This window comes from Pelophylax lessonae (genome assembly GCF_965119305.1).
Source record: "Pelophylax lessonae genome assembly, chromosome: 13".
In the NCBI taxonomy this organism is placed as follows: domain Eukaryota; kingdom Metazoa; phylum Chordata; class Amphibia; order Anura; family Ranidae; genus Pelophylax; species Pelophylax lessonae.
Window position 1 is genome coordinate 160,439,735 of NC_138780.1, and position 18,697 is coordinate 160,458,431.

Sequence of the window (18,697 nt, forward strand, 5' to 3'; positions counted from 1 at the left end):
AAAGAAGCTCAGGACCCTTTTTCTAAGTCGGAGCGACTTGTGTCGCTCCTATTAGAACGGGTCCTGTGCTACTCTATGGCAGGCGACCCACGGCGACTTGTCAGGCGACCAGGTCGCCTGACAAGTCGCCCCAGTGTGAATGGGGTCTGAGGGTACTAGGGCAGCTTATTTGTTTGAATTTATTCCTAAATGTTGATGTGGGATGTCAATGCTGGCTGCAATCAGATCTTTGCTATTAATTTGCACTGTTTTTGGGAAGCACAGAGACAACAATATTTTATTTCATTTTTTTAATTCACTTGAATTTGCTGCCTAACCCACAATATCATGCCAAAAAAATGTTTATTTAGCACTTTTGGCAGCGCACTGCAACACACGTCCGTCTGCATGGTGTGTTGGAGTAACATTGAGGATGTATAGCACTCCATCTCAACTAAACGTAATGCTTGTGTCACCACAGCACAATACTGTGACTGCCCTTTCGTCTGTACTTTATCTTGGCATCTTCCTCCCTGCCAGTAGCTACTAAGGGTGAGGGAAGTGTAAGGTAGCCAAGTGCATGTCATCTAAAGACCTGAGTACTAATTGGCCATTGCCAGTTACATGATTGTTTAGGAGTCACCAATTTGACATATTTTTTCTATTGTTTTTACTGCAACATTGTCTACTGGATACGTAAGACTCCTGTCGAGTTAAGAGACTGCTGCACCCACCAAGGGCATACTCCACGTCTTAGTGAAAACCTCATCCATGAGGTAGAGCTGAGCAAATCTCTTTAGTGGAGCAAACACCTTGTTATGGTGAGCACAATCCACATACACAACCTCCTTGAAATGAGGGTTTAATGGGAAATGACTGGGGATTCTTTGGTCTGTGATGCCATGACCCCAGTGGTGGAACCTTAGCAAATGAAGACTCGGTGGCAACCTGAAGTATGGACCATTTCAGCAAGAAAAATCACAAAGGTCTTCTGAAGTTACAGTAACTCGGACCCTAGGCTCCTCCTGCCTCTTCCTCTTTGCCCACTAATTCCTCCCCCTGCTGAAAAAAATAATTTGTTAATGGAGCCATGCCAACTTCTCTGCAAGCTTGTGTAATGCATGAGGTTGAGGCATGATTCGGCAGTCTTTTAACAGATGACACAGCTTTTTGGAGTGGCTGCAATAACAGCGGAACATGTAAACAAGCCTCACGTGTGTCTGTATATCATCTCATATTTGTGTGCACACTGTTCATGATGAAACTGGAGCTTCTGTTTGAATTACCAAATAACATTGAGTCTATTTAATTGGTTGGTGCAGAAGTCAAAGCCAAAGACAACCGTTCAGATGAAAGCTTTTAATAATGGAATAGGAATTATTTTTGGAGTAGGTTATTGTACTTTGCATATTGCTTACTGCCACATCACAGATGGCTGTCATTTCCATTTTGTATGCTGCTAGATTTTGGAATGTCAAAGTACAGTGGAACTTGCTAGAAAAATATTTTAACTTTTAAGGATTTTTTTGAGATACAGTAGTAAATATACACTTTAAAACCCTCTATGCAGAGAACATTTACAAGCCTATTTAATGGCTGAAGACGTTGTAATATAAGGTCAAGATTTCAAACATCATGTAATATGTTTGGAAACTTTGGCATGCTAATCTAACCAAAACTGAAACTATTCTTCAGGATGTTCTCCAGGACAGTTTTAGCAATCCGGGATTTTCCATCCACATATTTTTATAGTTTATATCATCGCTGCCAATTAGAGTTCTTTCCATAGGGCAGATTCTGCACTGCCTGCCAAGATTCAGATGTTGAAAGATCTTGTTTTGTAACATTAAGGCCCCTTTCACACTAGTGGACCGTTCAGATCCGCCTGTCAGTTTTTCAGGTGGATCTGAACGGATGCCCCATGCATTTTTACAGGGCATCGGATGTCAGCGGAGACATGTCCGCTGACATCCGATCCGATCCTGTCGGTCAAATCCAGACGGATGGAAACCCTATTTTCCATCCGTCTGGCGGATTGGATGAGAACGGACAGGTGGACCGTTCTCATCCGATTCTCCCATAGAGGAGAGCGGGGATCTGACACCTCAGTCTCCGCACACAGAGCGCAGATGGAGCTGTCATCCACCTGCTCAGCGGGGGATAGGCAGATCGATCCCCCGCTGAGCAGCACGGCTCCATCGATGGAACGGAGCAGCGTGAAAGGGGCCTAATATAACTACTGTACAGAAAACACCATAGGGCACCTTCTTTTACCTGTAAAGCATCCTCCTCCTCTGTGATCCCATGCTGGATCGCAAGAATAAACCAAACAGATGTGATCAGCTCCCCAGCCTCCCAAAATGTATTGCTTAAAGTAAAACTAAAGGCAAGCAAAAGTTTTTATTTCCATTTTGGATAGAGTAAGGGAGGGTTACAACCCCTGTCAGTTTCTTGGCATCTGTGTCATTGGGGAGAATTCCCTTCACTTCCTGTCCTATAGCCAAAGCAGGATATGAGAATAAATCCCTCCAAAGTGAGGACATCCCTGGTTGTCCCTGGGTTCTGGGTCACCTAAGCCATCATTGGAAGTGTCATTGGAAGATTTTCCCTATATCCCTGTTCTGGTAAGAACCTAAAAATATGGGATATTATTTCACGTTCATTATCAGTGATAACTGGTAACAGAATAAATAGAGAGGGTGAATCTACCTACCTGGGAAACAGAAAGCAATAAAAACCTGACAGGTGTTCTAATCCATCTCTACCCTATCCGAAATAAAAAAAAATGGCCCAAGCACGGTAATAATGGGGGATTTTCTTGGTTCAATGTAATTACAGACTTCTTTGAATGAGATGTTCAGTATGTGTTTTTTTCTGGATTTTGGTTGATATTCTGTCTCTATCATTTAAAATATACCTACAATAAAATGATAGACCCTTCATTAATTTGTAAGTGGGCAAACTGACAAAATCTGCCTGGGATCAAATAATTATTTTCCACACTGTATATATATATATATATATATACTGTATAGTCACTTCAAAAAGTATTCATACCCTTCAAATTTTCCACATTTTGTCATGTTACAACCAAAATCGTAAATGTATTTTTTGGAAGTTTATGTGATAGACCAACACAAAATGCCACCTAATTGTGAAGTGGAAGAAAAATGATAAATGGTTTTCAACATTTTTTACAAATAAATGTCTGAAAAGTGTGGTATACATTTGTATTCAGCTCCCCTGAGTCAATACTTTGTAGAACCACCTTTCGCTGCAATTACAGCTGCAAGTCTTCTTGGGTATGTCTCTACCAGCTTTGTACATCTAGAGTGATTTTTTTGCCCATTCTTCTTTGCAAAAAAGCTAAATTTTCAAGTCTTTCAGATTCTAAATTAGATTTAGGTCTGGACTTTGACTGGGCCATTCTAACACATGAATATGCTTTGATCTAGCAACATGCAACATGATGTTTCACAGTGGGGATGGTGTGTTCAGGGTGATGTGCAGTGTTAGTTTTCCGCCACACATAGCGTTTTACTTTTAGGCCAAAAAGTTCAATTTTGGTCCTATCTGACCAGACCACCTTCTTCCACATGTTTGCTGTGTCCCCCACATGGCTTCTTGCAAACTGCAAACGGGACTTCTTATGGCTTTCTTTAAACAATGGCTTTCTTCTTGCCACTCTTCCTTAAAGGCCAAATTTGTGGAGTGCATGACTAGTAGTTCTCCCACCTGAGCTGTGGATCTCTTCAGCTCCTCCAGTTATTATGGGCCTCTTGGCTGCTTCCTCTTGCTGGCACCTTCAGTTTAGGTGGACGGCCATATCTTGGTAGGTTTGCAGTTGTGCCATACTCTTTCGGATGATGGACAGTGCCCCGTGAGATGTTCAAAGCTTGGGGTTTTTTTATAGCCTAACCCTGCTTTAACCACTTTACCACCGGAGGATTTTGCTGTCTTCCGTCCAGGCCACTTTTTGCGATTCGGCGCTGTGCGACTTCAACTGACAATTGCGCGGTCATGCTACTCCGTACCCAAACGAAATTTACGTCCTTTTTTTCCCACAAACAGAGCTTTCTTTTGGTGGTATTTGATCACCTGTGCGATTTTTACTTTTTGCGCTATAAACAAAAAAAGAGCGTTTATTTTGAAAAAATAACAATATTTTTAACATTTTTTTTATATGAAATTCCCCCCAAAAAAACAATTTTTTTAAAAAATGTTTGGCCAATTTGTTTTCTGCTACCTATGTTTGGTAAAAAAAATCACAATAAGCGTATTTTGATTGGTTTGCGCAAAAGTTATTGCGTTTACTAACAAAGGGAAAGATTTCTGTAATTTTTGGTGTTTTTTTTTTTTAACGCGTAATGGCGGCGATCTGCGATTTATTTTGCGGGACTGCGACATTGCGGCGGACAGATCGGACCCTTGACTGACATTTTTGACACTTTTGGGGGTACCAGTGACATTACTGCAGTAATCAGTGCTATATATATGCACTGTTACTGTAAAAATGACACTGGCAGGGAAGGGGCTAATTTTATTGGAGAGGGAGGGGTTAATGTATGCCTGGTGCTTACTGACGTGTAGGGGGGGAGGTGACTGAGTGAGTCAGGGACAGATCGGATGTCCAGCTATGCTGAACAGTCTGATCTGTCACTCCCTGTCACTATGGAGATCCGCCCGCTGTGCTTACACACAGCGGGCGGATCTCCAGACTCGATCCCCGACGATCGGGTAAGAGCAGCGGCGATCGCCGCCGCTCCTCCCCTGGCCCAACTCCCGCTGTGAATGAAAACAGCGGGAGCGAGCCTCCGGCGGCGCGCAAGCGCCGCCCAGAAGGGGGAGTGTCTGACGACGTAGTACTACGTCGTCAGACGATAACGAGCCACTCTGCCGCAGTAATATTACTGTGAGCAGTCGTAAAGTGGTTAAACTTCTCCACAACTTTATGCCTGACCTGTCTGGGTTGTTCCTTGGCCTTCAAGATGCTGTTTGTTCATTAAGGTTCTCTAACACACCTCTGAGGGCTTCACAGGACAGCTGTATATACACTGAGAATAAATTACACACAGGTGGACTATATTTACTAATTAGGTGATTCTGAAGGCAATTGGTTACACTAGATTTTAGTTAGGGGTATCAGAGTAAAGGGGGCTGAATATAAATGCACGCCACACTTTTCAGATATTTATTTGTGAAAAAATGTTGAAAACCATTTATCGTTTTCCTTCCAATTCACAATTATGTGCCACTTTGTGTTGGTCTATCACATAAAATCCAAATAAAATACAGTTAAGTTTTTGGTTGTAACATGACAAAATGTGGAAAGTTTCAAGGGGTATGAATACTTTTTCAAGGCACTGTATATATATATATTTAAATATGTTTATGGCAAGAGGTGCTGGGATGTGCTGGAGGGTCCATTGATGCTAGCTGCTGGGAGATCTATTATCTCGGGGGGGGGGGGATCTGTTGTTGAAGGAAGGGTCTATTATTTCTGGGAGAAGGGGGGGGTCTTATTTTTCTTTGGGGTAAATTGTTGCTGAGAGGGACCTACAGTTGTTGCTGGCTGCTGAAGGGTCTGTTAATGCTGGCGGCTGGAAGATCTTTTGTTCCAAATGGGAGTCTATTGTTCCTGGGATAGATTTTTTGTTTCTGTGGGGTATTTTATTGCAGTTGGGTCTACTGTTGCTGGGGGATCTACTGTTGTTGTGGGAATCTATTGTTGCTGGGAGTATTTTGTTGCAGGTGGTCTATTGTCGCTGAGGGGGATCTAATGTTACTGAAGGAACAATTGTTGCTGGGGAGGGGCTATTTTTGTTAAGGAGGATCTAATGTTGCTTGGGGGGCTATTGTTTCTGGCTAGAGGAAGATCTATTGTTGCTGACGGAAGTCATTTTTTCCCAGGTGGATCTATTGTTGCTGGGGAGTATTTTGTTGCAAGGGGTATATTGTTCTTGCAAGGATCTATTGTTGCTTGCGGGATCTATTTTTTCTGAGATGACTATTGTTGCTGCCTGAAGGGGATTTATTTTACTGCTTTTCTTGTTGTCATCAACAAATTCCATACTAATTACTGAGTGCCACAAAATGATTCTTGGCTTTGTTTTCTAATTGAGGCGGTACTGGGAGATGGGTAGGGGGCTGAATTAGTGGACGGTGCTCAGAGGTGAGTACGGGGGGGGGGGACAAGGGGTGACTTGGATAAGGGGAGTGTCTGCACCTATTCTCTCAGGAAAAAAAAAGCCATATATATATATATATATATATATATATATATATACTGTATATATGGAAAAAACACAACACCTATGGTGTATCCCCCGTGCCTAACGGTATAAACTAGTAGGATATGGGTAAAGATATAGGCAGCAGCTATAGAAATATGGTTGATATGTCAAGGAATAGCCTTAGGGGTCAAGACTACCTATAGCACTTGCTAATCGTATTGTACTGTGTGCAATGAATTTATAAATACAACTGTGTTGATAAATTAATTCAATTAGTGTGCAACCAAATAATTCATGTGAAAGCTAAAATAAATAATAAGTAAATATATATCACAGCAAATAAATAAATTCATAAATATGTGCAATAACCAGGTGGGTATTCCAATAGTATAAACAAATAAATGTGCAATAATCAAGTGGATATACCAATATCATAAATAAATAAGTAGTGCAAAATTGCGTGAAATATTAAATAAATAAATAAATAACTAAAGTGCGGTTTTATTTTAAGTCCATCAATGAGTGAAATAGATAAGGTGACTGTAGTTAGCAGAGTCCAAATAATTTTCCTTAGTGCAAAGAAATCTTCCAGTCTTTAATCAAAGTGCAGGTGCTCAGTGATAAACTTTATCCAATACGGCTTTGTGACTTATAGGTGGCATAGGTTCCTTTTTTCCACAATGATATTGTAAAGATGGGTGACTTACCAGATGTAATGGGTCCTATGTACCATAGAGCACTAAGAACAATCACGCTTGTAGGCCCTCAGGGCCAGGGTAGGTTCCCTCGTGCCGCTGCTGTAATGGGGTAATGGTGGATTCCTCCTCACCTTTTCCTCACATCAGTATAGGGCCAGGGTATGGAAAGAAAAGATTGCTCCAATAGTGTAGTATAAATTCACATAAATTTATTTCCCATCCATGGGTAAAACAAAAAGCAAGAGAATACAGGATTTGTGACAGTCCTCAGCTAACATGCAGAGTGGCGAGAGCAGTGTTCCGTCTTGCGCTCCAGCTGTGTGCTGACGTCACGTCGTGCGTTCCAAACTGACGCGTTTCGTCACTTCCTTTGACCTTTTTAAAGGTAGGTTTGCTTCTTTTGAAAACAGTGCTGGACAGGGTGGACAACAGTCCTTGAATTTTGTTGAAAAGGCTCTGTGTTGTCTGCTCACCACAGTAAGTTAGGAGTTGGGTGCATTTCTGCTGGAATCATCCATGTTGCTTGAGATGATTGTAGCTCTATTAGTGTACTTGCGACAGAAACAACTGAGTACTGCCCGAGAATTTTTTTCTTGCACTAACATACAATTTATAGGACAAGGCGCATCCCCTTTTATGAAGGTCCAAGCAGTGCAGACACACCCCAAATGCTTGTCCTGAAAAATTGTATGTTAGTGCAAATAAAAAAAAAGTATCACAGACATACCACGTAGTTGCCACATAACTAATGCCGACCATACATGGGTCGAATTCTGAATGAATATTCTTAACAAAATCAGAAATTTAGTGCGTTTTGTGATCCGATGGTGCCACCATTTATTTTGAAATTAGACCAACCAAGCCTTCAATTTCACCTCATGTTGCTACAGAAAATAATTTTTGTGGCTGGGAATCTTATTTTCTTTCCAGGAATATAATTTTATTTCCAGGCATTTTCTTTTCTTGCGCTCATGTACATTTCGACTCTTTTTCTCCCACATTCCAACATGCCTGATCACTCAATTTCGATGGCCGCACGAAAATCGGCCATAGCTGCGGCCCACTAATGGTGCAAAATTCAAACAAAAATTCTTACATAATATTTTCAAAAGAAAATTCTTTCGAAATTTGACTCATGTATGGCCGGCCTTAAAGGGAAAACATTTTGGGAACTGTTTTGCACAGATGTACTGCATATTTTCATCAATCAGCGCACTAAAGGGTTATATTTAAATACATTTCTAGGTTGTGTAAGCACCTACAGGGGACAGCGGACTTTGATCACATGCTATTTGAGAAGTGGTTTTTCGACAATGGGAAGAAGATAGAGTCTACTGGACAAGTACGTTGAAATTGTAGTAATTAGTGGTATTATTTTACAGATCACATCATGTTCCTCATATTTTGTATTTGTAGGCACACCTCTTACTTATGTCACCTGAAAAGCCATTTATTAGGTCAATAAAAAACATCAATTTACAGGACTTTTATATCTCATGAAAGTTACATTTTACAGAATAAAAAAAAAAAGTTTTACCATTAAAGTAAGATTAATGGTTGAGGTCAATTTGATATTAGTAGAATCTTTAAAGTATATACCTTTTCAATTGTTTTATATCATCATTACCCTAAAAAAGTTGCGCTGCATCCTACCCAAACAGTGGGTTACCAGTAATATTGGGCCCCACAGCAACTAATCAGCTTAGCCTGGGGGCATTAACTTGCTAAAAAAAATTATATTTGTTTGGTTGATACATTATTGGTCATCTTTGCATATTATTATGATTCTTAAAATAAAATCTATTATCAGTGAAAAATAATAAAGTTAGGTAACTGAAACTTAGACACCCACGGTGATACCAAAGAGTATTGTCAACACTTTGGAAATAACCTCTGTAAGCAAATGAAGTCAGAATAATTACTGGTAATGAGCGGTTTGCCTTGCAGCCCAATGACATACACCACACTGCAAACAATAATTGCTTTTAGTATCTAACTGGTGTATGTATGCTGCATTTACACAATCTCCTTTTCATGACAGGAAACAATCCGGAAGGAATTAAAGGAAATCCTGCAGAATGAAATGATATGGAACTCCTATCCAAGCGTTGATGTTCAGTGCTATTTTAATAACATCCAAAAGGTATATTGATATATTTAAGCTACTGTATATATTTTTAAGAGTTTATTTTATATATATATATATATATATATATATATATATATATACATACATACACACACACACACACACACACACACACACACACACTATATTACCAAAAGTATTGGGACCCCTGCCTTTACACTCACACGAACTTTAATGGCAACCCAGTAGTCCATAGTGTTCAATATTGAGTTGGCCCACCCTTTGCAGCTATAACAGCTTCAACTCTTCTGGGAAGGCTGTCCACAAGGTTTAGGAGTGTGTCTATGGGAATGTTTGATCATTCTTCCAGAAGCGCATTTGTGAGGTCAGGCACTGGTGTTGGATGAGAAGGCCTGGCTCGCAGTATCTGCTCTAGTTCATCCCAAAGGAGTTCTATCGGGTTGAGGTCAGGACTCCGTGCAGGCCAGTCAAGTTCCTCCACCCCAAACTCGCTCATATATGTCTTTCTGGACCTTGATTTGTGCACAGTCATGTTGGAACAGGACCACACCATAATCCCCCCTCCAACAAATGATTTGGACCAGTGCTCAAAGGTCCCTAAAGACATGGATGAGCAAGTTTGGACAGCCTTCCCAGAAGAGTTGAAGCTGTTATAGCTGCAAAGGGTGAGCCAACTCAATATTGAACCCTATGGACTAAGACTGGGATGCCATTAAAGTTACACAAAGTATATAGTAAAGTTACAAAGTATACTGTATATAGGTATATATTTTTTAAGAGTTACTATAATTTGCTCTATAGTTTTATGCACAGAGAAAGCGAGAAAGAGAGACATATCACATATGGTATACCGCGATATACTACGCAAAAGCTGTAAAACAATGTTCTTTTTTTTTGTTCTTCTGGTGACAGTGCCATGGCCTCACTAGTGGCTTCTCTATATAAATATATAGTGTACCCCAGAGTACAGAAAACAGGATACGTAGCTCAAAACAATGCCCGAGGTATCAGAACAGGAAGTCTAGGAAAAATTTCCCAGGTGAGGATACTGAATTAAAAACATGGTAGAAATTGTAACTCTTCCAAATTGTATATAAAGCTATATAAAAAACATATTGTTGGTATTTTACTTAATTAGATAGTAAACCCCATAGATAAGCCTGCTGAAATGACTATACTCAGATGATACACAGTAATTAATTAAATCTTCCTACATAAGTTGTAGCTGTTTATCTGCATTATTCTCTCCTCCACAGCATTCCAAAGTACACAGTTTAGATGGTATTTCTCAGCTGTGTGCTGGAGTGGGGTGGAGGGGGTAGGCCACCTCCAAGGATTGCCTGGTGTCAGGAAAAACTGTCAGATAGCAGAAGAAGGAAAGAGCTGACAGGAACCACACTAAGGTCTATAGATTGAGGCAAGTACACGCTATATGAAGATATGTGCCAGAACCTAGATTAGCTGCTGGTGTCACTGTGGTTCCCGGGGGGACTTAAGATCGCAGTTCCCTTGGCCAAAAGAAGGTAAACCTTCTTCTTCCCATTGACAACTTTCTGGCAGAGGGCAGCAGATTTTCCTCAAGAATTTGATGTTTTTTTGCCCCATCCCTTTTTCTTAAATCCTGACAAGTGCTCCAGTCCCTGCTGCAGAGAAACATCCCCCTATAACAGGATAGTACCACCTTAATGCTGTATTGTAGGAATGGTGATATTGGGATGGTGAGCTGTATTGGATCTCCGCTAGGCATATAATTTGGTGTTGAGGCCAAATAATTCAATTTTAGTCTCATAGGCCAAGTCAGAGCCCAGACTTAAACCCCATTGAAAATCTGTGGAATGACTTGAAGACGGCAATCCTCAAACGGTCACCATCAAATTTACCCAAACTTGAGCAGTTCTGCAAAGAAGAGTGGACAGGTATTGCTAAGTCTAGATGTGCAAATTTAGTAGAGAAATATCCCAACAGACTAAAGGCTGTAATTAAAGCAAAAGGTGGTCCAACAAAATACTGATATAAGGGGGTGATCCTCTTCCACCTCATTGATTCTGTTTTTACATTTTTCTTTTTTTTCTGACATGTTGCTGTTCTATCCTTCACTTGGATGTTATACGTTGCATTGAATACAGCTGGATGAAACAACAACTGTGTCTGTATTCATTTCAGGCTGCAAAACAACAAAAAGGGGGGGGGGGGGATACTTTTCTATACCCACTGTATTTCACATTGAAGAAATTCACTTCCCCATTTTTTGGTTTCCTCCCAGTTATACGGTATCCAGGGTTGTCATTAATTCATATACTCACCTGCTCATCAGATTGAGTGTTGACCAGCTATGATTTGCTGCACTGCTGTGATGTCCTGTGCCGCCATCTTTGTTCCTGGCATCATCAGGTGCTGGGTGCCTTTTCCTAGGTCAGGCAGCCTGGCCCCCTGAAGACTTGTGCCAAGGCTGCCCTCCTTCACCTGCTGTGAATGGAATATAAAGCATTCTGGGATGTGTGATGTACGATTGTAGGACAATATCCCCCCGGACAATATCCCCCCGGACAACGTCCTCCCTGGACAATGTCCTCCCTGGACAATATCCCCCCCTCTAACCCTAACCCTAACCCTCTAACCCTAACCCTCTAACCCTATCTCCCGGGGGATTATGTCCAGGGGGATGTTGTCCGGGGGATATTGTCCGGGGGGATATTGTCCTGATACCGTGATGTACATATCTCAGTAGGCTTCAGCACAGAGGAGTCGTCACTCTCGCTTAGGTGAGAGTGGCATCCAACAGGTTCTAGCTGGGCGAAGAAGTAAAAAAAAAAAAAAGGGGGGGAGAGCAATTATACCCAGTGCATCGAGTGGGTGACATTCTGCTTTAACTTGTATATTGTTTTTTAAATCTAGGTGATGGCTAACATCTGCGAAGAGGTAAAAGATGTAAGTGCTACATTGGTATCTAGACTGAATTATATATTCTGGGAGGAATTCCTCAAGTTTCTGACCAGGTAATTGTTAGTGCTTGCTTACCTCCATATCTCATAAGGAATGTGAGGAAGGCTTTTTCGTTAATTTTTTATTAACATATTTTTTACTTCTATGCTGATTGAGATATTTCTGTTGTGAAAAAAAGTAAAACCTTCACATGTAAAATTGTGTATGTCTTAGTCCCGGTTCACACTACCGCGACTTGTCAGGCGACTGCTCAGCCTGACAAGTCGCGGTCCATTCTGTGCTACGGGAACCATTCTAATAGGAGCGACTCAAGTCGCTCCGACTTAGAAAATAGTTCCTGTACTACTTCGGGGCGACATCGGAGCGACTTGCATTGACTTCCATTATGTGAAGTCCGTGCAAGTCGTGCCGAAGCCGCGGTGCACGCGACTTCACGGGTCACCCCCGAAGTTGGATCGCCATAGTGTGAACCGACACTTAGATTTTTAGATTACACTACTTTTTGAAAAAAAGCAATCCACATTCTTCCTAATACTTTTGGTAATACTGTGTATGTATACAGTAGTATAAAGAAAGAAAATACTATTTAAATTACCAGAGGTAAGGAATATACTTACAGAAGGTTGACACATTTCACTGACATCTCATAGCCATTGGGAACATTGTAAGCATATGTTATATATAAAAAAAAAAAAAAGTCCAATTGTAAATCTGCTTTTTTGTTGTTTAAATACTTAAAGTGGATGTAAAAGGCACAACTTACAGTGCATCCGGAAAGTATTCAAAGCGCTTCACTTTTTCCACATTTTGTTATGTTACAGCCTTATTCTAAAATGGATTAAATTCATTATTTTCCTCAAAATTCTGCAAACAATACCCCATAATGGCAACGTGAATGAAGTTTGGTTGAAATCTTTGCAAATTTATTAAAAATAAAAAACAAAAAAAAAATCCCATGTATAATACATATTCACAGCCATTGCCCCTTTGGCACCAATTACAACCTCAAGTCTTTGAGTATGACGCTACAAGCTTGGCACACCTATTTTTGGGCAATTTCTCCCATTCTACTTTGCAGGACCTCTCAAACTCCATCAGGTTGGATGGGGAGTGTCAGTGCACAGCCATTTTCAGATCCCTCCAGGGATGTTCAATCTGGTTCAAGTCTGGGCTCTGGCTGGGCCACTCAAGGACATTCACAGAATTGTCCCATACCCACTCCTTTGTTATTTTGACTGTGTGCTTAGAGTCGCTGTCCTGTTGGAACATGAACCTTGGCCCCAGTTTGAGGTAGAGAGCACTCTGGAGCAGGTTTTCATCAAGGATGTCTCTGTACAGCCGCTGAAAAACATCCCCACAGCATGATGCTGCCAATACCATGCTTCAATATAGGGATGGTGTTGTCCAGATAATGAGCGGTGCCTGGTTTCCTCTAGATATGACACTTGCCATTCAGGCCAAAGAGTTCAATCTTTGTTTCATCAGACCAGAGAATTTTGTTTCTCATGGTCTGAGAGTCCTTCAGGTGCCTTTTGGAAAACTCCAGGCGGGCTGTCATGTGCCTTTTAGGGAAGAGTGGCTTCTGTTTGGCTACTCTACCATACAGGCCTGATTGGTGGAGTGCTGCAGAGACAGTTGTTCTTCTGGAAGGTTCTCCTCTCTCCACAGAGTAACACTGGAGCTCTGTCAGAGTGACCATCGGGTTCTTGGTCACTTCCCTGACTAAGGCCATTCTCCCCCGATCACTCAATTTGGCCAGGCGGCCAAACTTCTCCAGATCTGTGCCTCGATACAAACCTGTCTCGGATGTCTACAGACAATTCCTTGGACTTCATGGCTTGGTTTGTGCTCTGACATGCACCGCTAACTGTTGGACCTTATATAGACAGGTGTGTGCCTTTCCAAATCATGTCCAATCAACTGAATTTACCACAGTTGGACTCCAATCAAGTCGTATAAACATCTCAAGGATGACCAGTGGAAACAAGATGTACCTGAGCTCAATTTTGGGTGTCATGGCAAAGGATGTAATACTTACAGTATTTTACAAAAGTTAGACATTAACGGCTGTGTGTTGAGTTATTTTGAGGGGAAAGCAAATTTACACTGTTATACAAGCTGTATACTCACTACTTTACATTGTAGCAAAGTGTAATTTCTTCAGTGTTGTCACATGAAAAGATATAATAAAATGTTTACATAAATGTGAGGGGTGTACTCACTTCTGTGAGATACTGTATGTACATTTTTTTTTTGTTTTTTATTTTTAATACATTTGCAAAGATTTCAAACACACTTCTTTCACATTGTCATTATGGGGGATTGTTTGTAGAATTTTGAGGAAAATAATGAATTTAATCCATTTTGGAATAAGACTGTAACATAACAAAATGTGGAAAAAGTGAGGCGCTGTGAATACTTTCTGGATGCACTGTATTGTAGCTCTATATTCATTAATAAATCATTAAATGCCTTGTCTAAAAGCAACCATTGTAAATTCCTGAATATGACCTGATATCAGTCTCTTGATGATCTGTCACAGCACAGCTTAGAGAGAGGGAAGGAAAAACAGCACAAGGAGCCAGTCAGGTTTGTTTCAGTGTAAATCTAAAGATAAATACAAAACCATAAACCAGTGTCATCTAGATGACAGTAAAGAAATCATTTGTAATATTCAGATAAATAATGAGCCTGATGTATTAGTCAACTATATAGTCCATCAAAAACAGGAGTCCAAGCTAAGCAGGGATGGGTAAGCAAAGAGTGTCCAGTGTAGAAAAGGAAATCTTTCACCACTTCTGTGTGCCTATTACCGCATTCCGTGCCGCATGCAAAGGGCTCACACCAGGCTTACCAGAGCTCACTGAATAGTAGGCATATCATGACAATAAATCCACTCTGCAGACTAGCGCCTCTTCTAAGCTGATCTCATGAAAGCCTCCTCAGCGTAGCAGAAAGACCCACTCTGTACCGATGCCTCTGGAGATATAATACAAGCACCCCAAAAAGGATCCTGCCGACCTCTCACCGATCCAGGGACCCAGTACAAAGGAAAGGGGAGCACAATAGTGTAGTATGCACAAGTATTTATTCATAAAAACGGTTAAAAACACTTACACCGGGCCATGTGAGGATCTACAAATTGGTTACAAGGAAGACGTGAACTGTCACGAAACGCGTAGGGAAGGCGTGCTGACGTCACCGCGACGCAACCCGAAATTCGAGCGGCAGTGAGATACATGTATTGACAAGCGCTTTTGAATCTTACCAATGTAAGTGTTTTTAACCGTTTTTATGAATAAATACTTGTGCATACTATCAGTTAGTACAGCTCTCCCTATACAATTTTTATTTAGTGACTCCCACTACAGCTTTCTAGTTTTAGGCTTAGTGCAGTTATTATTTTTAAATCTAAAGATAAGTTCAACAAAATACAAAACTTTGGCTTGAAAAACAGCTCAGCTCCATGTATTTCATGTATGTATTTATCTGTTTGCATTGAGTTTCACTTTAAGGTATGACAATATTACAGTTGAGACAGAGTGAAATTATGAAGTGAAAATCAGTACAGACACCTGGTCAGTGTGACGGTGATGTAGGAGTCGGTTTTTCTTAGAACTTCAGTTGCTTTCACTGTAAAGTGGAAGGTTTCACCTCGAGTCCCCATTTAATTCTCCTTTCATTAGTAATTTATAACTCAGAATTTCCAACGCTCTTTGTAGAAGTCAACCTTCCAGTAAATATGCATGTATTGTATGAATTAGTGATATATCACAATTAACAGCAGCAGTGTCATTTTCTTTCAAAAAAAGCTCTACCTTTTATCATTTGCGCACTAGCCAAGTGATTTTACCTTGGCTGACATGATGTCCTTAGTCTGCATGTAGTCAGGTAAAGCCTACTTTCTGCACTGCAGTTGGAGAGGAAGTCAGGAGGAACATGGCTCCTCTAGGGTTTCCTGGGTCACTGGGTAACCTGACCCATTGGACACTGCCTCCCCCTGGACTCCAGCAGCCATCTTGGGTCATGCAGTGCCTTTTTAACCGCTTGCCGACCGCCGCACGACTATTTACGGTGGCGGTCAGCCCCTCACAGGCAAAGCGACGTAGGGCTACGTCACTAGCCTGTGAGGGTCTAGGGAGCAATCACGCGCTGCCGGAGGCGCGCTCCCGCGCGGTCACGGACCCCCCCCGCCCGTGTGCCTGGCAGACCCGATGTCCGCCGGTCACTCGCGATCGTCCGTTAGAGCAGGAGAAAGGCAGGCGGCTAATGTAAAAAAGCCGCCTGTCATTCTCCCCTGTGTAAGAATAGTGATCATACGGTTCTACTATGTAGGACCGTTGATCACTGTTCCTACACCTCAAGCCACAGCCAATCACAGTTAGAATCACGCCCCTAGGGACACACTCTCAAAAAAAGTTAACCCCTTCAATGCCAGTGTCATTTTACAGTAACAGTGCATATGTATAGCACTGATTACTGTAGTAATGTCACTGGTAAACCCAAAAGTGTCAAAAATGTCAGTCAAGGGTCCGATCTGTCTGCCGCAATGTCGCAGTACCGCAAAAAAAATCGCAGATCGCCACCATTACGCATTTTAAAAAAAACAATAAAAATGACAAAAATCTTTCCCTTAGTTAGTAAACTCAATAACATTTGCGCAAACCAATCATAATACACTTTTTGCGATTTTTTTTTTACCAAACATATGTAGCATAAAACAAATTGGCCTAAAATGTTAAAAAATTTTGATTTTTACATTTTTTTGGGGAATTTCATATAAAAAAATTTGAAAAATATTGTTATTTTTGCAAAATTGATGCTCTTTTTTTGTTTATAGCTCATGATCAAAAAATCGCACAGGTGATCAAATATCACCAAAAGAAAGCTCTGTTTGTGGGAAAAAAAGGACGTCAAATTCGTTTAGGTACAGCGTCGCACGTCCGCGCAATTGTCTGTTAAAGTCACGCAGTGCCGAATCGCAAAATAGGCCCTGGTCAGGATGGGGGTAAAATCTTCTGGGGCTTAAGTGGTTAAGTCCCTTGCTCACAGGTTTGGCATTCATTTTAAAATTGGGGAAGTAGGGACGGGTACCCTGTCTAGTGTGGATGGAACTAGCTGCAGGGAAAGGTTCCTAATGAGGAAGGATAGCATAGGGTTTGCTGCTTCTCTGGACATCTGCCTGCTTGGGCGCAAGATGGTTGGGCCACATTCTGCCCCCTCAGACTAAGTCAGTTCAGCTAAAACCTTTTGGACCCGTGAGTGTTCCGTGTTGGGCTGACTGCCACAACTTATTTGTAAGCTGTTGCTTCATTACAAGTTATTTCACTGCACTGGGACTGTGTGTGTTATTGTTACCACACCACACTACACCCCACCTGTATTCAGGCAGGAGAAAGCATTTCCTCAGTCTCCTCTCCCCCAGAGATCAGATTGCAGCTGTGGTTTTGATAAAGCATGAATCTCATGTGAAACGCGTAGACTTCCCTGTCCCTTCCCTGCCTATCAGTATTGGTTGTTTTTATGGACTTTTTGTACACAGTAATAAAACCGTTTTTTGCAAGATTTGAGAGTGCAGCCATCAGATTATTTGGTCTACATATTAGATTGCAGAACTGCTACTTTGTAATAGGTCACAAGGTGAGAGACTGCAGCAGGGGCTGCTCTGTGTCCGACATACACCAATCAGCCATACCATTATTACCACTGTCAGGTAAAGTGAAAAACACAGAATACATTGAACATTTTGTATCTGAAGTTGATGTATTGAAAGCAGAAAAAAATTGGCAAGTGTAAGGATTTGAGCGACTTTGACAAGAGCCAAATTGCAATGGTTAGACAACTGAGCCAGAATAACTCCAAAACTGCAGCTCTTGTGGGATGTTCTAAGTCTGCTGTGGTCAGGACCTACAAAAGTAGTCCAAGGAAGGAAAACCCGCAAACTGGTGACAGGGTCATGAACGGCCAAGGCTCATTGATGTACGTAAGGAGCAAAGGCTGGTTTGTGTAGACCAATCCAATGAAAGAGCTACTGTAGCTCAAATTGCTGAAAAAGTTAAAGCTAGTTCCAATAGAAAGGTGTCAGAACACACAGTGCATCGCAATTTGTTGTGTATGGGGATGTGTAGCCGAAGACTGGTCAGGGTGGGTGCCTATGCTAACCTGTGTCCACAGCCAAAAGTGCCTACAAGTGGGTATGTGAACACATAGCAATGGAAAAAGTGGCCTTGTCTGATGAATTCAAGAATGTTTGAGGAATACAGCAACGAGAATAAGGGGTATTGACTTGGCCTCTAAATTCTTCAGGGCTCAATCCAATCGAGCATCTGTGGCAGTGGAACCCTAGGGTTTCTCCAGAGGTTGCTAGGGGTTCCTTGAGCAATGGGCAGTTTCTGCCTCTCAGATAATTCCCCCCCTGACACTATTGATCTTTTTTTAGCTACAGTGGGATCGAAAGTTTGGGCACCCCAGGTAAAAATGTTTATTAATGTGCATAAAGAAGCCAAGGAAAGATGGAAAAATCTCCAAAAGGCATCAAATTACAGATTAGACATTCTTATAATATGTCAACAAAAGTTAGATTTTATTTCCATCATTGACACTTTCAAAATTACAGAAAACAAAAAAATGGCGTCTGCAAAAGTTTGGGCACCCTGCACAATTTATAGCATGCACTGCCCCCTTTGCAAGGCTGAGACCTGCCAGTGTCATGGATTGTTCTCAATCATCGTCTG

General features: G+C 41.3%; 1 protein-coding gene across 1 annotated transcript in view; it reads left to right on the forward strand.

Annotated features, from left to right (window-relative positions):
- The window catches only part of LOC309543136 (uncharacterized protein), a gene marked incomplete at its 3' end in the record, with an annotated part of 82,132 nt that overhangs the window by 27,627 nt on the left and 35,808 nt on the right, over positions 1-18,697 (forward strand). The window contains exons 3-5 of the mRNA XM_082242517.1: positions 8,156-8,252; positions 8,952-9,053; positions 11,916-12,016. Coding sequence (XP_082098643.1) covers positions 8,156-8,252; positions 8,952-9,053; positions 11,916-12,016 — 300 coding nt within the window. The remainder of the gene's footprint in view (positions 1-8,155; positions 8,253-8,951; positions 9,054-11,915; positions 12,017-18,697) is intronic.